This window comes from Syngnathoides biaculeatus, chromosome 9, assembly GCF_019802595.1.
Source record: "Syngnathoides biaculeatus isolate LvHL_M chromosome 9, ASM1980259v1, whole genome shotgun sequence".
Classification (NCBI taxonomy): Eukaryota; Metazoa; Chordata; class Actinopteri; order Syngnathiformes; family Syngnathidae; genus Syngnathoides; species Syngnathoides biaculeatus.
The window spans coordinates 20792668-20817431 of NC_084648.1; the positions used below are offsets into that span (position 1 = coordinate 20792668).

At 49.9% G+C, this 24764-nt stretch overlaps 1 protein-coding gene across 2 annotated transcripts in view; it reads right to left on the reverse strand.

Annotated features, from left to right (window-relative positions):
• The window catches only part of camk2d2 (calcium/calmodulin-dependent protein kinase (CaM kinase) II delta 2), a 53130-nt gene that overhangs the window by 11997 nt on the left and 16369 nt on the right, over window positions 1-24764 (reverse strand). Inside the window, exons 3-13 of one of the 2 annotated variants that reach the window (XM_061831027.1) lie at window positions 22395-22489; window positions 8092-8151; window positions 6620-6674; window positions 5774-5839; window positions 5312-5384; window positions 1978-2080; window positions 1805-1888; window positions 1540-1634; window positions 654-776; window positions 499-582; window positions 231-273 (exon numbers count right to left, since the gene is read on the reverse strand). In XM_061831027.1, the coding sequence (XP_061687011.1) occupies window positions 231-273; window positions 499-582; window positions 654-776; window positions 1540-1634; window positions 1805-1888; window positions 1978-2080; window positions 5312-5384; window positions 5774-5839; window positions 6620-6674; window positions 8092-8151; window positions 22395-22489 (881 nt within the window). Of the gene's footprint in view, window positions 1-230; window positions 274-498; window positions 583-653; window positions 777-1539; window positions 1635-1804; window positions 1889-1977; window positions 2081-5311; window positions 5385-5773; window positions 5840-6619; window positions 6675-7094; window positions 7239-8091; window positions 8152-22394; window positions 22490-24764 lie in introns of those variants that run through there. The other variant, XM_061831028.1, reaches the window with a different exon arrangement.

Consider the following 24764-nt stretch of genomic DNA (forward strand, 5'->3'; position numbering starts at 1 on the left):
ACAGCTTCCGGCGTGAAGTTAAAGAGCATTTACTGCGATTATTTTGCTAAACATGGCAAGCGTGGATTGTTGAACAAAGGTACGTCATTTGTAGGATATAATCCTACGGATGTATCGAAATTTGATCCTTTCCCGCAGCACATTTCAGTAGTCGGAAATCACGGACTTACACGACCCCTACTACGGCCTATCCCACTTCCTTTCTTCCGATCACACCGAAAGCGACGTACCTGAGAAGTTTCTTGTGACAAGCAAAGTGGTCAGTATGGCCCCCTGCAGTCACGGGGAGGGGAAAGAAAGGGCAGCCAGGAAAGGGAGCAGAAGACTGATTAGAAGACCGCAGCGAGAAAAGGACTTGGGGCACTTTTGACAAAGCGAGTCATCGCGCTTACGTTACGTCTGACACGTCTCGAGGCTCAACGACATCGAGACAGAAGTGAAAGACGGCGACAGGAGTTGCGCGAGCAGAAAGCTCCCGTCTCGCCACCCCAGCCTCACCTTGAGTTTCCTCCTGGCGTTGAACTTCTTCAGGCACTCCACAGTCTCCTGTCTGTGCATCATGGACGCCACGGTGGACCGTTGCTGCAGGAAGGAGAAGACGTGAAGCGGACACTCGCGGCCAAGCGGACACTTGCGGCTCACGCGAGACCTACGCAGATCCACGGGTGCTTGAGGGCCTCTGAGGCGGTGATGCGTTTACTGGGGTTGATGGTTAGCATCTTGTTGATCAGGTCTTTGGCCTCGGGAGTTACAGTGTCCCACTCGGGGGATGGGAACTGTCAGACCACACAGCAAAGATACAAACAACGACTAGAGCGCAAAAGATACATCTTTGCAGATGTCTCCATGGAGGACTGGTGAATGTGGACCCGTCTGATCACACCCAATATTACAAATCGGGGTTATTCTGATTCAGTCGAGCACACCGCAATCGATCCATGGCAGTCAAATTTCCTAGCAAAAAAATCTACGCAGCCAGATGACGTCGGGCTATTTTAACTCTTCACCGCAAAACAGCGAGTACGAAGGCCAAATCCGATGCAAAGCTGAGTTTGCGAAAATGAGAAACGATTAGCCTTCATCGCCCAGAGGCACTGAAGTCTTTGGTATTCTGTCAAAGAATAATATTCAGTCGAATGTAAAAAGGAAGGTGCAGCGCAGGCCTCCACCGTAACACTCGCCATCTACTGCCTTTTGCTAAAATATTTCCAGTCTTCGTCTTCAATATTTTAACACTGTGTTGTACATCGCCGGCGTCAGGCCGAAACCTCCGACGTCCAAATTTCATTGAGCTCCCATTTTTTTTTTTTTTTTTAACAAATCTATAACCTTCGTCATTGTTTTTACAAACGATTGAGCGATCGAAAGTGTTGCAAATGGATTTCTCCGTTTGACGATGTTTGACTGTTCATGTCTCAACAAACGTGGCGGCTTTTTGTTTTTGGGGCTTTGGGGTATATTGTAGGTTTGGATATTTCAGCAGAAGGCTGATTTCCATTGCTGCTTGAAGCATTTCGGGTTGTGCACGATTTGACTTACGTCGTAGGCCCCGGCCTTGATTTGTTGATAGAGGCGGTGCTGGTCTTCGTCCCAGAACGGAGGGTAGCCCACCAGCAGAATGTACAAAATCACTCCTGGGTTAGGTGAGATAACATTTGAGGCTTAAGACACGAAGAGCAAATAAATTGGCGGCCCAGATGAAATCAAAGTCTGCGTGCTTGTGTTTGTACATCGTGTTCATGTCGTACAATTGGAAACGAGCGAAACGGATCGCTTCCATTCATACAAAGAGCAATTTATTTACCGCAGGCCCACATATCCACCGGTTTCCCGTACGGATCTTTCCTCAAAACCTCGGGAGACAAGTATCCGGGGGTACCGGCGAAACCTGGAGGAAAAGATATGAAGAATAATCCACTGATAGAGTGACGGACCAACCAATGAATCAGTCGGCAAAAATGATCGGCAAAGACTCACCAAACCATGCCTGCTGGTCCCCCTGCACCTCGATAGCCAGCCCAAAGTCAGCGAGCTTGACCGCTGCCCCCTTCAGCTTACTGGCCAATAGAAGGTTCTCGGGCTGCAGGGGGGCGGAGTCAAACAGGTTAGCGCCGAGAGGTTTCACGCCCTTGCAGCGAGAGGCCCCAAGGCACCGATCTAAAAGCAGATCAGTCCAACCAAATCCTTTATCAAAAGTATCGGGGGTGAAAGAACTCAAGTGTTCTTAAATCAGTGCCTTGGGTCACTCCCTGGCTGCAACTTATCCTGTCCAGGGTGGTGTTGAAGCCTGAAGCCTGAAGTTGCCTGGGTGGACTCCACGCCGGACTGATCACAGGCCAATCCCGGAGCGAACGTGAAAGTTTTTCAGACTGCAAATTCGAGCTCGTCTCACTTGTCTGAACCAACGCGACCAAAACAATAAACGTCGGCCCACGTGAGAGCCCCGCTTTAGTTTTGTTCTCGGGACATCTCCGCGTTGGACTAATGCACTTGCGTCCTGACTCGGAGGGGTGGAATGTGCTCTCCTGCATCTTCAGTCCAGGAGCGCTGATAGCGGACGGACGGGGGTGGAACGGGAAGGCTGAGAGACAAAACAAGCCTCACGTGAGTTTGGCACGACAACCAATGCACGGAAAACAAAGACACGCCCCACGGAACGAGGCTTGAAGGCCTTCGTCGTCGTCGTCATCATAAATCTTCTTTGCTCATTTATTCTACTCATCATTGCGTTAAAGCGAGCTAGTATGAAGCTTCCTTTCCGGGAAACGGTCCGTTCCCACCGCCAAGTACTACGATCTGCTACACCACCCGACGGCATTTCCGCTGCCAAAAGCCAAAAAATATGGATACCTTTACATTTCAGCGCTGTTCGACATGTCCCAGCACATTGATTGGCTGACAGAGAACGGCGACTTCGGCACGTCAACAAGGCAGACGTAAAAAAAAAAAAAATTTGACCACGTTGTGAGAATTCATTTCTGGGTCGTGATTTTCGCACTATTTATTGACATCGCCATCCAGCTGACGCAAAAGCTGGGTCAGGGTCTACCACCATCGGGCCCGGCCGGATCGGACTACGAGACCGTTTCAAAACGACTGCCATCAAATCTGCCGGCATTTATCACCATCTCAGCATATCCCGTCTTTAACGATCGTTGGGCTAATCTTGCAAAACACGTCGACACCGCAACGACAACAATTGAGACGCCAGTTCCGACTGGGTCGACGTTTTGTATCAAACAAAAAAGAACAAACAGAGAAGAAAGAAAACGTGAGGCGAGGACGTTCGGGCTGTCCCTTCTCCAAGGAGAGCCGGATGTCACGTTGACATACTTTTAATATCGCGGGCAAGCATCAGCTTATGTCGCTAGCACGAACATTTGCCCGCAAACGTCACGTTGGCAGGGGGAGTCACTGATCGCGTAGTGGTACGCACGCCTGCCTTTGGTGCGGGCGGCGTGGGGTCGATTCCCGCTCAGCGACTTTGTCGATATCTGCCCCGCGACTGGCCGGCGACCAGTTCAGGGTGTAAACCGCCTTTCGCCCGAAGCTGGCCAGGATAAGCGGCTTGGATAATGACATGAGACATGATGTTGGCGTTGTGTTGATGCGTCCCATTTTGCTTTTGAACCATGCGTCCAAATAAAGGGAGGCGATCCGATTGGTTGATATGTCGTAATGTAAAAGAGACGCAGAGAAGCTGTTTGTCCACTCTGGGCCACCGTAAGCAGAACTCACCACTGAATTCTACACAAGCTCAGCAGGTCAGTTTATGGTATACACCCAGTTGGACCCGGGGACGTGCCTACATAATCTTGCGTATTAATTCAAAAGCACGACAGAGGTTCAGCATTATTGGGTTTCAGAAGTCGCCGGAACGTATTCACCGGCGCTTTTCGGCTGCCTGCGGGAGGTTTGGAGCTGGAATATTCATGAGCAAAGAAAATCATTCAAATCACGGCACTTTTTTTTTTTTTCGTACATAATTATGCAAATGAGGTGTCCTGATTTGTGATCGCGCCTGTTCCTGCCACTCCGGTGCGACGTTTTAGACACCAGCCTTGAAAAACAACTGCGAGAAGAGGATGACTGTTGTGATTACATATTTCTCTTGGCAGGCCAAGATTTAGGAGTCAAGAAAAGGCTGAAAAGGGACTTCGGGACTGGAAAAAAAAAATGTATAATTTGACTGTTTTTGTTTGGTAAAATGAACTTGACTTGATTATTGCGCAGGCAGCACGGTTGGAAATGTTGGCGCGATTTTTTTTGTTTGTTTGTTTGTTTGTTTTATCCAAGTACTTCTGGAACGAGCCACATCACAAACGGTCCGATGTCAGGGCCGTTGACGATGACGTCGTATTTGTGAACGATTGATTGTTTTATCGAGCGGCGGGCAGTCCAGGTCGGGGCCCGCTTCTGGCCCAAAGTCCGCCCGGGTCGGCTCCGGCTGACGCGAAAGGCGAAAGAGGGACAAGCCACATAGAAAATGCATGAAAAAAGTGAGCGTGTGAGGGACATGGAAATAAAAAAAATATTTCTTTTCATCGATTGGAGTCTTTATTCCCTTTGATCCCTTTTGCGATGGCGTCAATTTAAATCAGCGGTTCCCAAAGTGAGCCGTTCAAAAAGCTCCCAGACCTCCAACCTCAACTTTCGCCAATAATGTAGCGCTGGACTTAGCTATGCCATTCATGTACAAAGAAATACTCCATTTTAATTTCAATTTTGGTGGCTCACGCGCTCTTGCTTTATATTTTTGCACAATAAATCAAAACGCGGTTCAACACTGGAAAGGGCAACTCTCGCGTCACGATGAGATTCCAGACGATTTCGGGGTTTTTTTTCGTCTTCACATCACGGACCCCCTGGAAAGACGTTTTTCACCCCCCCGGGGGTCCGTGGACCCCACTTTGGGAACCACTGATTTAAATGATGGTGTACTTTGCACAGTACATCGATACTACGGTGGTTAGCGGCCGTTACCTTAAGTACGCGCGCATTCTAATAGGATCCGTTCAAAACAGAATCAGAGAAGAAAACGTGTGGATTTGGGTTACCGAAATGATCTCCAAACAAATATCAAAAAATGTTACGGGCCGGAAAACGACGGATGATCTTTCTGATCGTTCCCATTTGAAATTCAACCATTTTTATTGTCCGGCGCTCGTGATGGAACTGATTCGTGTTATCAAAAGTAGCTCTTGATGTTTTGGGGGGGTTTTTTTGCATTTTTTTTTTTTGGTGGTTTTGTCGGCAGGTGCGCGGTGCAGAATGCAAGCGGGGACAAAAGGGGAGGCGGGGCCCTACAAACCTTCAAATCCCTGTGGACGATCCCGTTCACGTGGCAGTGATGGACGCTCTCCAGGATCTGCTGGATGCAGTGGCTGAGAGCACAAGGAGAGACCAGTAAGCGTGCCGCCACCTTCTGCAGTTTAATAATGCCGTGACGAGGGGGGAGGGGAAGGGAAGGGAGGGGAAGGGAGGGGAAGGGCAAGTCATCGCGTCCTACTCTGCAGACATTCACGTACGACGTCGTACACACACGGGCCACGGCGCAGGAATACTTCTTTGCAGTCATTTGTTCTCCGGAGGAATCGCTGGCACGGCGAGGTTGCCGGAGTATGATTAATAACCCCGCCGGCTATATGTCGTTAATCACCTTTATAAATAGCTCTCTGAGACGCAGCCGCATCGCACCTCCGAGACCTCCAAATGTGAAACACGCCGACAAACGCGACGGGCGCGGCGGCCTTCGGAGGATCGCGAGCGTTACCTGGCGTCGGCCTCGCTGTAGTACTCGCGGGCCACGATGTCCTCGAACAGCTCTCCTCCCGTCACGCTGATGGACACGGGAGGAAATGTTAGGGCGTCTCAATTCAATCATAATCCTACGCTATCAAATATACGCTATTCTGTTTCATATTCGGTTATTACCCTGTTATTACCGTCGTAGCATCCCGTCAGACAGGGGAGTCAAACTAGCTTTCATCGCATGACACATCATAGTTAAAGCTGCCCTCAGTGGGCCTGTTATAACGTGTTGCTACATAAACACTAAAAATAGGATATGAATAGTTTACACACCCCGTGTTCAAATGCCAGGTTTTTATGATTTAAAAAAAAAAATGGAAAAAAAAGAACATTTTCCACCACTGCGATCTGTAATCTGTTCTACTCAACGGAGAAAAAAAAAATATTTTACAGGGGTAGTAAACAACTGAGAAAGTGTTGTTGCACAAATGTGCACACCCTCTTTTCGTTTCAGAAGTAAACAAATGCATTCCATCGATTTTACAATTCGGCCACAACGCATCATAATGTGCTGCTTTCATAAATTTTACAAAATGTATCATTCACAAATGTTGTTTGTCCATGTGAGCAGAATTTCTTGGTGCGTGCTGCTGCATGTGCCAGAAAGAAGCACTCGTAATATTCTAGCAGAACCAGCTAAATACATTCGGACCAGCACACGATCTGAAGATAAACGGGTGAATTTTCGGTCCAATCTTTTAAACGGGTCGCCATTTCTCCTAAAGCGCTTTTCGGATTTTTGCCATGGCCCGCAAACAAAACAAAACATTTGAACGTGAAAGAGTCCCGTTTGGATGCGACGACTTACAGATCAAACACCAAATAGTGGAAGCCCTCCTCTGATATGCTGTCGTGGAGGCGCACTGAAGGCAAGAAGAAGACAAAAAAAAAAAAAAAAAAAAAGAGAGAGAGAGAAATGGAAGCCAAAGATGGAAACACGTTTTGTTTTTGTTTTTGTTTTTTCAAGAAGCCTGAAGTACTCTGCTGCTGTCACTTCAAGCTTTTCTGTCTTATTTGACCATATCAAAGTCATCAATAATTTTATTCAAGCTAAATATTTGAATTCAACAAATTATATGTGCCCGCATATGTATCGTACATATACGTATATACATATACCTACATACAGTCTTGTCTTGCATTGCTTGTGTATGTTAAATACATTTCCAATCTAATCGTGATATTTACACTTGATATTTAAGTGTGGCATGTATGTCAATAGTAGCAATATGAATCATGATACATATATAAAAAAATACCCAGTGAGGGGAAAAAAAACCCACTGCAATGTCCCCAAATCTAGAGTTGGCGATTGTCGTGATCCTGCCGCTTCAGCACGAGCTGCGCTGATTGGGAGGCGCGCACCTGCGCCTCATGCGGCCTGATCATCCCCCGTGTATATATATATATATAGGACCCGGTGACGACTGGTCCTCCGCCAGTTCGTTGAGCTTCATGCCCCGTTCCGGCACTCTCGGTTCCCTGATTGAACCTGTGTGTACCGACCTCCGTCCAACCCTGTAAGCCTGACTCCTTGACACTTCTGCCCGCGTTGATTGTTTCCCCGTGTTCCGACTCCTGCCTGTCCGCTCATCTGTTCTCGTCGCCCGACGTCACAACTACCGCTGCTAACTAACCTCTGCGTGCAATAAACGTGTCTCTTCTTGAACTACCTTGCGTCTTCCGAGTTCCTGCATTTGGGTCCTACCTCTCGTTCCGATGGGACGTGACAGAACGAACTGGCGCCGAGAACAGATGAGCGGACAGGCAGGAGTCGGAACACGGGGAAACAATCAACGCAGGCAGAAGTGTCAAGGAGTCAGGCTTACAAGGTTGGTCGGAGAACGGACGGAGGTCGGTACACACAGGTTCAATCAGGGAAACGAGAGTGCTGGAACGGGGCATGAAGCTCAACGAACTGGCGGAGGACCAGTCGTCACCGGGTCCTATATATATATACACGGGGGATGATCAGGCCGCATGAGGCGCAGGTGCGCGCCTCCCAATCAGCGCAGCTCGTGCTGAAGCGGCAGGATCATGACAGCGATCACGATTGTGAGTGAAAGCACAGTTCTGATAATTGGTTGGACGTGAAAGATGAGCAACGGGATCGTAGACGTGTGAAGCTTGAGTGTCTGTCTGCTGACTCAGCTGAGAGATTGCGTACATAAATCATCATCCGGTAATCCCCCCCCCCCCAAAGGTCGCTGTCCGTAATAAGCAGGAACGGGGAAGCATTTTGTGGCCGTTGTATCCCGAGAGGCAGCAATCGCGGCTCACCGATGTTGGGGTGCTTGAGTAAACGGCAGATCCTGGCCTCCCTCTCCAGCTTTTGATGATCTGAAAGAGAAACACAGCCGGGTCATTTTTAGCGCGGCGATTGGCGTCGCGTGACGTGGCGTCGGCTGCATTTCTTGTCGGCGTGCGGGCCTCCTCGCGCGGCTCTTCCCTTATCGCAAGTCAAGTGTCGGCCGAAAATAGCGGGAGCCGACACGTTCGCGGCGTGCGCGTCCACCTTCGCCGCCGCGACTCCGAAGGAATTGTTGAAATGTGCTCAGCCACGAGTTCTGCCGTTGATTGGCTGTGACCTTTGCCTCTTCTTTTTAATCAATGTATTTATTATGATGCATTTTTTATTTGGTGAGGACTCGCCGTTTGGCTAACGGGCAATCGCCTGCCATGCCGCAGATTTCAGGGGATCTCCGACATCTCATCCAAAATTATTAATAGAGAGGCCTTTTTTATTTGACTTCAAGCCCCACTGACATGAAAAGCCTGATTTTTAGTATGTTTTTAAAAAAAGGCAGCCGGAATGGATCCATCCATTTTTTCACCACAAAACATGATTTTGACCTATATACAGCTTTTTGTAACTCCCGCCATGAAAATCCTCTCGAGGGATTTGTTCTGGAGAAGAAGCAGGAAGTGACGTACATGGCAGGGCCGCCCTCAAGTGGACTCGTTTGTTTCTATTAGTTCTACCTCCGAGAAGGTAGCTCGTCGTTCCTTCGCGTTAGCCAAAATGCCGGCTCGTTGTATCGCTGGATATTGTTTGAACTCTCGCGAGGATCGATTCATTCTTCATACTTTTCAAAAAAGACCCGGTTTGTCGGGAAAAATGGATTGCACGGGTGCAAAGGAGGAGAGCTTCGTGGGTTCCAAATGACTGGTAGGTGTGTATGCAGCTACTAAAAAAAAATAATAATAATAGTTGGGGGGAGGGGACGTCATCTTCTCAAGATCCACGTACGTACGTACGTACGTCAGGGGTGCTAAATGTGTCGATGTGCCCGTCGGCTTCGGACGAGGGGCACGGCTTCGGCCGGGCTGGCTCCGGCATACTGTCTGGGAGTCTGTTGTTAGTTAGAAGTGATCCGCATATCATCTAAATATGGCTCAAAACGATGGGGTAACAATGCCTCGGTCATTTCACTCGATTGTGAGATGTTCTCTTCTTCAAAAAGCGCTTCCGTGATCCATAGCAAGTTGCCACTCCGTCTTTTCAACGGCGAATGTAACATCTGCTGATATCGTTGCAGGCAATATGGCCAACGCTTGGACGTCGAATGAGACTTTTGCAACTTTGCGCACCGATGACACGCTCTCTGCTCATATTTATTTTTTCAGATAGACATTGAAGTGAATAATGTTATATGTATTTTTCATTACAATATCTATTTTACATGTCACTGGTGCTTTAAAGTAGGTACAGTATATTTGTTTTATCCGTATCTTACATACTTACAATAAATCAAAATGCTTTTTGATATGCATTTGAGCGCTCCCCCTCCCTTTTCGTACATCTTCCTATGTGCACTCGTTTGAGGAAAGAATACTTTTGGCCCGCGTGTGTTTATTACTTTATGTACAAAGGATTCGGTGTATGTTCGACACCTTCGACAGGGTGAAGAGAAGCAGGTGACAGTGGCCCCTCCCCGCTGAGCGCAAGAATGTACAAAGAATGGATTCAGGATTCCCTCAGTAGCAACAAGGGAAATTTGAATTCTAATATGACTACATAAATGATAGAGAGTTAGGATATATTGTACGGTAGACGTCATTTTGATATCCACAACGATACGGACGTCCTCACTCACTTGCAGCGTACAAGGAACCGAGGAGTGGAATCACCAGGAAGACAAAAGAAAAAAAAAAAAAAAAAGGAAATTACTAAAGGGCCAGTTGTCAAAATTTTCAATTCCCATTTCTATGATGGTGAATAAATTGGCAGAGGTCGTGGGATGACCGGGCAAAATTTACACACTTTTTAAGTCAAAGGGAATCTTAAGGACAGTGTCAAAGTTTTAGAACGCACGAGCGTTTTCCTCCCTGGCCCGAAAGATTTTATTCAATGGAGGGCATACGGCATGCGTCCATCAACGTATATAAAGTAGGAAGCATTAAACGTTTCTCCTGTGAGGTGCCAGCAAAGATGCCCCTCGCTGAGCTCATTCACAACCCAAATATAAAGCCAGTGCATTACAGTAAAAAAAAAAAAGACGTGTGTATGCAAATGAGGCCTATTTGGGGATTTTTGCAGCTCGGTGCGAAAACGAACAGGAATTGTCTGAATGTGCGTCAAGAAGGGAAAAACAAATGTGCGCGCTTCGCCTCGGCCGGCGCAACGACGCCACAAAAACGAGATTTCCCCATATTTGTGACCCATTTCCAGTCTTGAAGTTCACGTCTACCGCACAAGATGGCGCCGGCTTCAATATTCCCAATATGGCATCAACGGACACGTTGGCACAAAACGATCCATCATTCTCAACGCCCCTTGGAACAAGTTGGGCTCGCAGGGGAGGCGGGATACATTCTGGACCATGCAGACAACCGCTGGTGCTCACGCGGGCACCAATGGACAATTTGGAGTTGACCTGACGGGCGTGTCCTTCGGAAAAGCAGTACAAAAGCAAGAAAAAGACGCAACACAAGGAGGCCAAAGCTAACGTTCACCAGATGCACCTCTCACAACCGTGAGACAGACGTGTAAAAACGTTCCTCACCACAGAATTAGAATTGCCGGTGCCCCAAAAAGCCCGCGACTGTCACGAACCAGCGGCACGGGGGCGGACCTAAAAGCAGGACTCCAAGGCGAGGACATGACACCAAGAGCGCTTTTACTTCCAAATCAAGGTCATACATTTGGAATTAAACGGTCCGAGAAGGCGGAGGCACACAAAGGTGGTCCAAAAACATGAAACGAGGTGCGATGACCATGAGGCAAACTAAGAAACGTGACAAGACCTGATCAAACTGAAGGGCAGAGAATCGCTGCGACTGAGGATTGCTCGAGCTTCGAACGAGCAGAGTGTCTCAGAATGCAGTGAAGCACGCGCAACCAACTGGCCGATGACACGTTTGCATTGCTTCGTTCATTAGCGTCGCAAAAGTGACACACTTGTGCCAGTCGTCAGAAGTGGCACCCCCCCCCCCCCCACACACACACACACACACACAGGAAGCCCCGCCCACGACAGCGGCCAGACCGTGCCCAAGACAACAACAGAGTCTCGTACTATTGGCCGTCACCACCGTCTACGTGACATCTCGGCCATCTCCGGCGCCTCGTCGGCTTTTCAAAATAAGATGGACCGGAGGCCAAATTGTTCACGCAGCTCCCGTACTGGATCTCGTTGGGGTGCGCGGGTGTTGCGCAAAGTCCGCGTGAACACCAAATCCGCTGATTCCCATTTGAGCGACGAAGTACGGCGTGGAGGCGACCCACTTCGCAGCTTTGCCTCGGGACACGGCGAGCGAGAGAAGGAAAAAAAAAAAGAGCAGAGGGTTCTACTTTTTCTTTTCATTTTTGCCTCCCACCCTTTTCTCCTTCCTCTGCTCTTCTTGTTGTTTTGTTTTGTTTTGTTTAGTTTTTTTAAACGAACACCGGCTGACTTCTCGGCATCATTAGCGTTTGTTTATATGCGCTGCATCTTCCCGGAGCAACATACAAAATTGAAAATGCGGCTCATTGACAGTAAAGTCGGGCGTCGGGGTGACTCGAGGGACGGCGGTTAAGACAACACCGGCAAAACCCCCGAGTTGATCTCACTGGACATTGGTTATCCCTCCTATCATTTCAAAATGGAAGTCATCGAAAGAAGCTAGAAATGTTTTCCTCCGCAATTGCGTATTGTACGTTTGTTTTACTGCTGCCATTTACTGTATTTTATTGCATACGGCGACATATTTGGGATTGGTCGGCACGTCTACGTGCGCGACGTGGCCTCAGGCAAACGGCGGCGACGCGGTCCCCTCAGTCGTCACGTCAACCTCGAAGCGAGTTGGCTTGTGCGTTTCTCCACGTCAGCTTCAATGACGCAAAGTCCATTTGTGACGCGTCCGTCAATCTCCTCCAAAACTCCAAATTGTCACGGTTGCGAAGACATTTGTCTCAATTGCTAATCAAGAGTCCACGCAATCAACCAGATCCTTCATCCATCCATTTTCTTCACCGCTCATCCTCACGAGAGTCGCCATATCGCAGGGCACATTGAGACAAACAGTTCGCACTCACAATCACACCTATGGGCAATTGAGAGTGTCCAATGAATGTTGCGTGTTTTTTTTGGGGTGTGGGAGTGCCCACCCGGAGAAAACCCATGCAAACTCCACACAGGCAGGTCCGAGATCGAACCCAGGACCTCAGAACTGTGAGCCCAACGCTTTCCAGCTGCGCCACCGTGCTGGCTGTAATAATATTTTTTTTTTTTGGGGGTGTGGGAGGAAACCCGAGTGCCCACCCGGAGAAAAGCCACGCAGGCACGGGGAGAACATGCCGAGATTGAACCCGGGACCCCAGAACCGTGAGCCCAACGCTTTCCAGCTGCGCCACCGTGCTGGCTGTAATAATATTTTTTTTTTTTGGGGGTGTGGGAGGAAACCCGAGTGCCCACCCGGAGAAAAGCCACGCAGGCACGGGGAGAACATGCCGAGATTGAACCCGGGACCCCAGAACCGTGAGGCCAACGCTTTCCAGCTGCGCCACCGTGCTGGCTGTAATAATATATTTTTTTTTTTTGGGGGTGTGGGAGGAAACCCGAGTGCCCACCCGGAGAAAAGCCACGCAGGCACGGGGAGAACATGCCGAGATTGAACCCGGGACCCCAGAACCGTGAGGCCAACGCTTTAGCAGCTGCGCCACCGTGCCGCCCCATCATCAATGAAATCAGTTGCCTCCCGAGACGTTTCACAATAATGAGCCAGGAAATGCCGAAGTGCATTTTTTTTGCATTTTTGTCACATGCGGTAACTTCCCCAGTTGACTCCGTCATTTTCTAGCTTCAGACTTTTCTCTTGTCTTTCAATCGACCACAGGTAGTCCCCCCCCCCCGCGCTGGACATCTGTTGTCTAGCAACTGCACGGCCAATCACAGCCGACGGGCCTCTCCTCTGCAGTGGAACCAGCCTTGCATGCAAATGGCCAACACTGAGACTTTGCTCCAATCTATAAACTCGAAACAAGTTGAGAGACTGACAAGACAAAAAAAAAAAAAAACAGAGCTTGTAACACGGAGACGAAACACAAATCCGTCCCGACCTGCAGCCCTAAACCGCAGAAGAGTCGTTTTGAAATGTTTGGTGCATCCCGTACGAGCGCTGCAGAACTTCAGAACTTAGAAAAAAAAATAATAATAATAAAAAAAAAACATCACATCCTTGATGTAAAAGTAACCTGAACAATTTTCGAGAGTATGCACAACGCCGTGTGTACAAGCCCAAATGAATAAATGACGGAAATATCAAAGACGCCGCCACAAAGACGAAGCAAGTTTGTGTTTGGGAGCTTCTCGAGCTCGTGCACGTGACGTCAAACAGACCCGCTCGACGTTGAACCGGACGAATCCCCGAGACCCGTTGCCCTGTTGGTTGTCACGACAGACGAGACAGACGTTCAAAGAGATCATTCGATGGAGTACCAGCTGAAAAGACCAGAAAACATCGCTGGATTTCGCCAATTAAACGCGATGGACGGTGCCCGACCAAAATATGCACACGCCTGTGTAGCGATCGCTTCATTTCAGGTAGGAATTATTCTTCTCGATCCCAAATGACCAAAAAGTATTTATCATGCCAAAGTGGCTCATTTGAGAACAATGCGTGTTAAAAAAAACAACAACTCTGTCGCAGAGGTTATCGGAGGTTAACGTGTGGCCGCAATCGCTTCCGTGTACGTTCCGTGGAGACGACTCCGTCCTCTTTTTTTGTCTCCAATCATAGTTAACGAATGCGAGTTTGTGTAAAACCAGGGCTCATTTATTTAAATATTCATAAGTGTATTGAACACTAGCTGAAAAGATGGACGGATTCCGGCAAAGGTTAACGTGTAGCCGAACACGCTTCCGCGTTCACCAGCCGTCAAAAACGTCACAATGTGGGAGTTATTCCTGATTGAGAACAGATGCAGCAACGAAATATTTCTACGCGTCCAATAACACAAAACGGTCCAATTTCTTATCGGCGAAGACGTCGACTTCGGCATTAAATACGGGTCCTCTATGCGAGTTCATCTCATTTTTAAACGTACCGTTGTTTATTTTCCCCTTCGAAATATCTGAGGGTATCGGACAAGACTCTGGGCGTCGTGCTACAAGACATATTTTCGTGTCGTCTCCAACCGACTTACCGTTGAGCAATGCTTTGTTAGACTCACGTGATTTTATGACGTAGGTGCACGAGCTCTATTTCAAATCTTGTCTCGCCAGTTTATTATCCTTTTATACGCCGCCACGTTTGTAAGCAACGTGCGTTTGTGCGTTGAGGTGCAGAACACCAAAAAAAAGTCAAACGCGCAGCTGCTCCGCCGCCGGCAGCGAAGCTTTCGTTTTGCGGATGACTTCGGGCCCGTCGACTTGACACGAAAGCCTTGACTTGCGATCGGCGGAGTCAAAAAGAAACCTTGACTTGCGTAGCCAGAATGTGGACTCGTCATGCATCAAAACATATTTGGTACGTTGTGTCAATGGATTCATTGTGTTGTTTGCGTTCATGGCTCAGCTGTAAAGTCTTGGCCTCACAGTTCTGAGGTCCCGGGTTCGATCCCAGCCCCGCCTGTGTGGAGTTTGCATGTTGTCCCCCGTGCCTGCGAGGGTTTTCTCCGGGGTGGGCACTCCGGTTTCCTCCCGCATCCCAAAAACATGCAACGTTAATTGTACTCTCTAAATTGCCCCTAGGTGTGATTGTGACTGCGGCCGTTTGTCCTGCGATTGGCTGCTTGTTGACAGCTGGGATAGGCTCCAGCACTTCCCTCAAGCCTTGTGAGGATGAGCGGTGAAGAAAATGGATGGATGGATGGATGGATGGATGAAGAATCTGGTTGATTGTGTGGACTCTTGATTAGCAATTGAGACAAATTTGAGCGTGCTTGTCGTCACGCTGCCTTCGCAGCCAAATCGTAACGTGAGAACGCGACCCTCGTGAGGATAAGCGGCGAAGAAAACGGAGGGATGGAATCCAATGAGAAAAACAAATGATCCAAAAGAATCTTGAAGTTGACGTTGAAAGGCTTGTTAAAGTAAACACGTGACGCTTTCACTAACGCGAACAAAATAATAATATTGTAAAAATAACGTGGATCCAGCTATCCATTTTCCTGGCCGCTTATCCTCACAAGGGTCGTGCTGGAAGCCATCCCAGCCAATCGCAGGGCACAACCATTTGCACTCACAATCCCACCTTGGGGCAATTTAGAGTGTCCAATAATTGCTGCGTGTTTTTGGGATGTGGGAGTGCCCACCCGGAGAAAACCCATGCAAACTCCACACGGGCAGGTCCGAGATCGAACCCAGGACCTCAGAACTGTGAGGCCAACGCTCTCCAGCTGCGCCACCGTGCTGCCTGTAGTAATATACATATATCTATTTTTTTTTTAGGCAGAATTTTTGGGTTGGTTTTCGGTGGGTTTTGTTTGGCTTCATCAAGGTCAACGTACGTAAAAGGGCTCAACAACAGCCAAAATCGTGTGGGCGCGCGCACATTCCGGGGCTCCAAACGGTTCTCCGCTGGGACGCTTTTCTCTCCGCCAGCGGCCACATTTGGTTTCTCCTCCCGAGAGAAGGCGCGGCAGTAATCAGTCTGATAATTCCTCCTCTCCGGGGGAGCAGGAGGGGAGGGAGGAGAGTGACAGCTTTTCACGGATGCGACCATACGGAGGACGACGACTCAGCCGCCGTGGCGCTTTCCTCACAACATCCTCTCGGTTCAGACTCTCAAGTCAATTGGACGTGTGCGCTGCCTGCTGTTTTGGCTCAAAATCCATAGCGAGACCTCCGCCGGAACGTGAAATTGATCAACTGCTAATCAAGGAGGTGGATGAGAGTGAGTGAGATCGGTGGACTAAAATGAAAAGACAATCATCAGTCATCAACGGAACTGCCCCCCGCCCAAATGATCGGAAATGTCTTCAGGTCGTTTGCTCGTCCGTACTTCCCTCTGCCGGGCGTTTGCTACGCTTCACGTTGTGTTTTCGTCTCCTCCTGACTCATCGTGGTTGGGTTGCCCGTTAAATCCGAACGTTTGTTCGAGTGGAGCACCTTTTTTTCATGGCCTAAAGACACCAGTACAGTTTATCCAAACGCAAACTGGGTGAGGAGTCACCGGTGATGTAGTGGTACACACGCCTGCCTCCGGCGCGGGCACCGCGGGATGGATTCCCGCTCAGTGATGGTGTCGATAGCTGCCTTGCAACTGACTGGCGACCGGTGTCATGATCCTGCCGGTCCGGCCCTGGCTGGGCGGGTCCCAGCGCACCGGCTCTGATTAGGAGGCGCACACCTGCGCCTCAACGGCAGTGATTTACATAGAACCCAGTGGACGGTCTGGCTTGGCCAGATCATCGCAAACTCATGCCCCGTTCCTGCACTCCCGTATTTCTGATCGTAAACCAGTGTGTATCGACCTCCGCCTGCTCTCCTTTGACACTCCTGCCTTCTTTGATCAATCCCCCGTGTACCGACCCCTGCCTGCCCGTGGACCTGCTCTCTACGCCCGACGTCCTGATTACCACTGCCCCACTTGACTGTCTGCCTGATCCCTGGCTTTGGACCGAATAAACACTTTTCCCGAATTACCTTTGCGTCTCCAGAGTCCTGCATTCGGGTCCTCCCTCCGTCTCGATGGGTCGTGACAACCAGTTCAGGGTGTGGGTCCGCCTTTTGCCCGAAGCTACCTGGGATAGGCTCCAGCTTTACCGCAACCCTTGTGAGGCTAAGCGGCTTGGATAATGACATGACAAACTGATTTTGTCATTTTGAGTTCCAACTGGACAAAATTTTCCGTCAGTTGAATCAACGCGCACATTAATTAGATGAATGTTCAAAATTCCTGACAAAACCCAAACACGCCACAATTCACCCACAAGATCCATTTTTAGACGGAAAAGCGACGCGATGCATCGGCCACATCAGAACCAGGTGCGTTGCTAGCGCTGCAAAGCAATCCAAACCACAACGAGAAAATAAAGCCGAGTCGTCGTTACGTGGATGTCCCGGGACTGTCCAAATGTGCCTGATGTGAGTCGTCTCGACATCGGAATTGATCAGCCATCCATCGTTCGGACCCACTTTCTGCAACGTGACAGTGGAGCTACGACCTCCTCAGTCGATTGACATTCGAGCACTCTGGACCGTCGTGAGCGCCACTACGGACGGAAGATTCCAAAACCTTGGACCCGCACGAGACGGAGGAAAAAGAATCTCAGCTGACGTTTTGTGTTTGTTGCGGGAAAAGTTTGATAAAATAGAGGATGACGAGGACTCACAATTGGTCTGAAAAGAAGACAAGTTCTTACATCAGTAAACTAAATTAAACTAATTCTAATGGACCTTTCCGGCCTGTCAGTCACTTGTACAATAGTAGCCAATCAGATCGCCGCATTGTCTTGACACGCCCCCTCTCGCCGTATTGTCCCACAAGCAATCCTGGTTGTCAGTAGCGGGCGCTTGGAAAAGTTCATGTTATGAAGGAAATGGTCCTCAGATGCGCTTGGGCAACGTGCAATTCTGTTGAAAGATATCCTGCTAGCTTGATTCATTTTCCAAAGCCTAAAACACAGTCGACGAAGAGTCTGCGATGGATTAAGGCTCGCGGAAGAGCGCACGTGCAACTAAATGTGGACAATATCAACAAACACAAGGCTGTATGTTCGAAGGTAAGTGAGGGAGAAGTATCTTCTCTGAGTTTGATTGAAAGTATTATCAGTGCTTTACACATTACAGGAGAACAACTTTGACTTTGTTAGCGTATCGCTGACCTGCCGAATGAAGTGTGGCATGTTTTCCGCCAAATGGTCGGTTAGCGATACGTAAATGCGCCACGTCGTGCAAGAAAAATGTCCGTTTGCCTATTTGTATCACATCGGACTTTTAAGACCGAGAACTGGGTTCCGTAACGAGCCAAGTCAAATGAATCCGCCCACTCACTTATCAAGACGACAATGATATTGCTCGTGATCTTTCCAAGTCAAAAGTACTCACCCTGCTTTACACGCTCAGTACGATTCCACGATTTGATCTTGTTGGATTTCAATATGAAGTTTGTGAGGCGTCCAACTTTTTTTGCATCCATCCCCAACATTTCGCTGTAACTCCGACATTGCGTCCAAAATCTTAATTCCGTGTACATATCCTCATGTGAAATAGTCGTAACCTCTCCATAGAACTCTCTTGGACAAGTCCGACGCATATGGCAAAAAACATACCCCAATATTATCTGGAATACGCCGTAGAGAATCCACTTCAAACCTGTTGTGTTCAGTCGCCATTTTGGAAGCTTGTGGGACATGGCGAAGGGGGCGGAGCTTAAGATCTCCATCGGAAAGGCCCATTCAGGTGATTCCTGGCCGGCCCACCGAGACCGCGCTAACAAATCCTCGCCATTATTAAGCATTTATGAACTGCACAGCGTGATATTTTATTACCACTCACTAAACATTCACATTAAAACGTTCCGCGTATTTTGCCACAACATTCTATTTTTGTCGTTGTGCATCTGTGTTTTTTTGTGTCCTTTCATCTTTGTCATTTATGCTGTTGTATTGAGTCGATTGTACTGCATGTCACCTGCTTCTACCGGAGGTTGCGCGTTGAAGCAGCGCAAGATGCACTTTGAAGGATCTTCCAGCCTACAAACGACAAAATGCGAGGACGAAGGTTTGCTTCTTTGTTGCTCGGGCGGGCGAATAGAAAAGCGCACAAAGGTGGACGCCCTCCTTTGGGTTTGCGATCCGGCCTCGCAGCTGCACACGAGAAATCCGTCAACAGTGAGTCGAGTAAATAACATCAACCTGGCTTATATCGAAAGATGAAATCATTGTGCGTGTGTGTGCGCACAGTGAGAGAGAAAGAAAGCAACATATATTTTTAGCTTCAAGCACCCAGTGAGTCATTTGAGCCCCCACCCCACCCCTCCATCCTTTCCCTCCCGGAGCAGTCGCAGCGGCCGACGGCAAGAACGACGGGAAGGAGGAGAAGCGGGACGGCCGAGGCCGGCGCGTAAACGCCGTTTGGGTTGCCACGGCAACTCGGAATGACGCCGATAAAATAACAACGGCGGACAAAACAAAGTAGTCGCTACGAATGACTCGTCGTGGTTGTTGTTTTATGGCGTCTTTATTGCATCTCACGTCTCCCTCCTTGAATTGCGGCCTGGCGGTTGTCGGCGCCTCTCCCACAATGCATTGCAACATTCCCACGTGGATTCTTTTTGACATTTGTGAAAACGAGAACTCAGAGGTTACGCCCTTGTATCTCAGTACTTGAGTAGAGTTTTTTTCCGCTCAGTACTTGTACTGACGCGAGCCATTATTTTTTTGGAGGACTGCTCTATACTTTTACGCGAGTCATGTTGTACTCGAGTAACAGTACGCCAAGACCGGCCAGAGCTCTCAATACTCAGTACTGTTACTCGAGTACAGTATTTGGCTTCTCCGGCTACCTGTGCACGTGAATAAAGCAAAAGTGTGACGTCTTCAATGCCCCGGACGAACATCTGAGGGGGTCAAGGGTCGCCAGGAAGTGAGGTCAGCGGCACGGACGCGCAAACAAAAGCGGAAGCAGAAGACGCACGCAACACACACACACACACGTGCGGGCTGGCCTCGCGCTGCCTGTCGTGAGCAAATGCGAAGTGACAAAAAGCCGGCAGACGCGGTCGCCGTGACGCTGGTGGGGGGGGGAGGGGGGGCAGCTATGCTGTGAGGAATACGGTATGGCGTACACGCACACACACGTACCGTACATACGCAAGCACACGCACAAAAATGCTTAACGCTTCCTCGCCTTTACTTCCTCTCTCTTTTTCCGGCGTGTTCCCTGCACGCGTTGACTCATCTGCTGCTTTTCATGGGATGCGACACGAGCAGGATTTCAGACTGAGGGACTCGGAGGGGGGTGCAAAACCAGATACACCGTACGCACAAATTGCAAAATTGCATTTCATATTCCACAAGCGACCCCCCACACTAAATCCCTTTCGCTTCTTCTTTATGCTTACACACGCACACTTAGGGAAAGAGTCCCGGGTAGGCAAAAGGAAACCGAAGCGGCAAAGCAACGCCGGGGGCTTATCGCGGGAAGAGGGTAAAACCATATCTGACACGCCAGCACAAAAAAACAGAGCTATATTCCGCGCGTGTGTGGGCGCGCTGAAGCCGAATGCATATGAGGTGAGGTAGCCCTCGGCGGTTATTTTTACACCTTTCCCAGCATGCCGCGCGGCGGACGGCCGATCTCGCCGCAAAGGCGTCGATTACCGACGGCGGGGCCCACTACGCGGTCACACGAGGCGGCCAAAGAGCAAATTGCGGGGCGGGGCGGGGCGGAGTCAGAGAAGACGTTTGAAACATGGAGCGACGAGGAGGGCATGAAGACAGGAATAGACGGTGCAAATAGCAGGCCCACGGCAGGAGCCCTGTCAAGGGAACATCGACGTTACGTACGCCGATAGACGGCCGCAGGTGCAAAACATCATCGTTCGTCTTCAACGGAGGGGAAAGAAGGCGCTTCCGGCGTGTTGACCAAACGGCCGTGACGGCGGCGCCAACCGTAAACGATCGTGAAAAGTGACGATCCTTGGAAGAAGAGTATGAATCAGAATTCTTTATGAATAATGGCGTGGAATTGATGGCTGGTTAAGTCTATCTTGAAGAATTTGCATCCATAAACAAAAAGACCTCTGTCTTCTTCTTTTCCTTTCGGCTTGTCCCGTTAGGGGTCGCCACAGCATGCCATCTTTTTCTATCCGAGCCTATCTCGTGCATCCTCACAACATCCATCAACCTTCTCTTTGGTCTTCTTCTCGCTCTCTTTTCCTTGACAGCTCCATCCTCGGCACCCTCCCGCCAATTTGCTCTCTCTCTCGCCTCTGGACATGTCCAAACGGTCGACGTCCGCTCTCTCGGTCTAACCTCGTCTCCAAAACGTCCGACTTTGGCTGTCCCTCTGCAGAGCTCATTTCTAATCCTATCCAAGCTGCTCACTCCGAGCGAGAACCTCAACATCTTGATTTCCTGCCACCTCCGGTTCTGCTTCCTGTCCACCGTCTCGAATCCGTCCATCGTGGCCTCACCGCCGTTTTTATAAACTTTGCCCTTCATCCCGGCGGAGGCTCTTGTGTCACATAGAACACCGGACACCTTCCGCCAACCGTTCCGCCCCGCTGGATCCGTTTCTTCGCTTCCTTACCACACTCTCCAAGCCAACAAGACCTCAGTATTTTATGTAAAAGCATCATCAATAACAAGACGTATTGACAAATTGTCACCAGTGTACACTTGTCCCAATTGAGTGCTTGGGGGGGGGGGGGGGGCGTGGCCTAGTGAGGAATACTGCGGAAGCGTATGAACGTGACTTTTGACCTTGCGAGCGTTCTTGTCTTGTTTTAGCGCGTCTGACTTTTTGTCCCGTTAAAAACGAAATTGCCTGTGAGCCTCCTCAGTTGGGAATCGCTACTCGGAAGCAAAGCGTAGATCGTCTTTTGTTTCTAGCGTGGATTTTCGCCAATGCCGGGTGGGTCTGCAACGTATCACCTGACGTAAAAAGGGGATTCACTGGAGGATGAAATCACAAGATGACGAAGTGCATGAATTTTGGTGGGCAAATCGCAGTTGTTGTGCTTCAAATGTTCTGTGGCTTTTAGACCTCCGTTGGTTCACAGCGGCACGAAGGCGCACCGTTGGCTGAGCGGAAGGCGGCGCGAGACGGGATTGGTTACTCCGCACTCTCGGTGGCACGCGTGTCATTCGTGCGCATTTGCTTGTGAGCTGGAGGTGGAGTGTCATCAAGCGCAAGAACGTACGACAGTACATGACCGGATCTGCGGTTCCACGCCGCAGGCAAGCAGTGCCAGCGGCTACAATTCCAGGGACGGAAGCGAAAGAACCAGGTCGGCTTTGCGACATCTGCCCCTGGGACGCCGAGACCGGCCAGAGCTCTCGATCCATTCAGAACACACTTTCCGTGTATGAGTGCAATTCACAGTGTTTGTGTCTCGTCCTCCCAACTAACACTTAGAACCCAAAGCGCCGTCGCCCGGGTGGGGGGCGGCAATATCGCTTAACTGCGCCGCACCGTGCGTCGGTAGCCTACCTCTGGCTGAGAGCTTCTTGGTGTTGATGATTTTGGCAGCATATTCTTGACCTGAGGAGATCTTCACGCACCTCCTGACCACGGAAAAGGCTCCCCTGCACAAAACGCCCCCGGAAATGGGTCAGAGTGTGGCGGACGTTACGTTATATGTACACGAGGCACAAAAAACAATTTCTTTTTACGTGCAAAGCAGGTGTTGATCGAGGGCGGGCGACGCAATAACATCACGCATCTGACAAATAAACGACGATTGGGTCCACCCGCAGAACCGAGGCAACATTTGAGCGGCTCCGCCCGTGAGCTTGTCGGTCATCGGCGGAGGCGGAGAAATTCCACACGGGAAGGAAAGAATTTGAGAAACGGACGACACAAACACCACAACAATCTTATCGCTCGACCAAATTTCTTGTTGAGATTTTTTTTTGCTACCAGCTTTTCTACTTTTGCCACCTTTTCTCTCGGACCTCATTGCGAGTTCCCGCTGGTTTCCTTTTCCCTGCGACAAATTTCCAACATTCATGAAGGTCGAAAAATGACGGCAGAAGTAATCCGGCAAGAAATCCGTCAGGCGATGTAATTCAAGCTCGCTAGTTAGCTGGAGTTGGAGGTTAAGCCTGGTTGAGTGAGCCCGTCAAATTTGATGACGGGGGGGGGGGGGGGGTGGGGGTCACCTGTGAGCAGGCCCACTTCAAAAGGAGCACAGCGCGAGGTGCGTCGCTTCAGCTACTCGGCGTCACGACCCCGTCACGATTTCGCCATCACAACCGACAAAGGCGCTAAGTCGGCACGCTCTGGGCGGCGAGTGCGCCAAGACCCCCGAAAAAGTAGGTCAGCTATATTTGAAATGCGGCCTTGGGCGGGAGCGAAGCCGCGTGGCTCTGTGCGCATTTTCCCTTTTCCGACCCGTGAGCGCGTCGTGCGGGGTGGGGGGGAGAAACTGATCCGCGTGGCATTTTTGATGGCGTTCTGCAAAGTGAGCAGCTCGCCGTTTTCTGAGGGATTTGGTGAAGAAACGCCGGAAGCGTGACGCGTTACGTAACCGGCGTACTCGTCTACCGATGGATTGACCGTGAAGTGCGTGTGTCAAGTGCATCTGTGCGCGGCTGAGCTCGCCTCGACAGCGAGCCGTTTGTTTTTTTGTTTTTTTTTTGGGGGGGGGGTCAAATGAGGCAAAGCTGCCCGTGAAGGTTTACAGCATAACGTCGATGAGTGCTTGCCAGAATCTAAATTCTGCCCGTCAGTCGGCCCATTCATGAGATGGGGACGCCACGACAACGTTGAGGAACAAGCGGTGAAATATTCAATCGCGACATATAAACCATCTTCTCATGGCGCCGTCATGTCGTTCCCAAAGCACAGATTTCGGTTTTGCGCTTGAGGACGTTTGCTCTTGGAGATGCGATGAACCGTAAAGCGGTCGATCGACGATCGGTTACCACGTCCATCCCGCTCAATGAAAAACTCGAGCACCACCTTCACCACCGACTGCAACGGCAAGAACCACGTTGCGTCCACTTCTTGTGTCCACGCTCGTCGCGAATCCTTCTGTCCGCGCAACAACTCGGTTTCCAACGGCCCCGACGTGACGTTCGGCCTTCGCAAGTGACGACGCACGCAATGGACCCGATTCGTTACGCGCCTTCGCTGGGGACTTCACGCCATCTAAGTAGCAGAGCCTTTAATTGGTCTGCCACTCAAAGTCAGGTGAACAAAGATGAGCGACCAATTTCGGACCAATTTGGCGAAAGCGGATGATTTCCCAGGGCGCGCTTGATGATCTCTCTCTCACCGCGAATGACGGCAAAGTGGTCGAATTCGGCTTCCGTCCCCGCTAACGGACGACTTCTGATTGGGCGACGTACAGAAGGCGCCGTTCCGAACGTTCTACTTTTATGATATATTCAACAAAGTCGACAAGAATAGAAGCGAATTTTGGCTTTTTTCTTGCAGGGGTTGCCACGGCGACACGCTTGGCACGTTTTTTTGCGGGTGTGAAAACCGGAGGGCTTAAAGTGCATGGGGGGGGGGGAGTTCAAAGGTCTCCGAAGTGATACGGCTCCATTATTCACGCGCAACATAAAATGGCTTTTGGAGCGGTCCGGTCTCGGTCGGAATCGAAATCTCGGAAGCTTTCGGGTCGAGGATGGTTTCTGTCGCAGTTTGCATCCCTTGAGCAAGTGATGCCGAGCGGGTCGGCCAGAGAACGACCACACGTGCCCGACCCGACGGGGGGCAAAACACCCACCCACCCCCGTGGGGAGGAGCAAGCTGCCTTACGTATGTGCGTGTGTACATTTGTGTCATTTCACAACATGCGTTGCAATATGGAAACGTGACGGGGCAACGACGTCACCCCACCGAGCAGCAAAC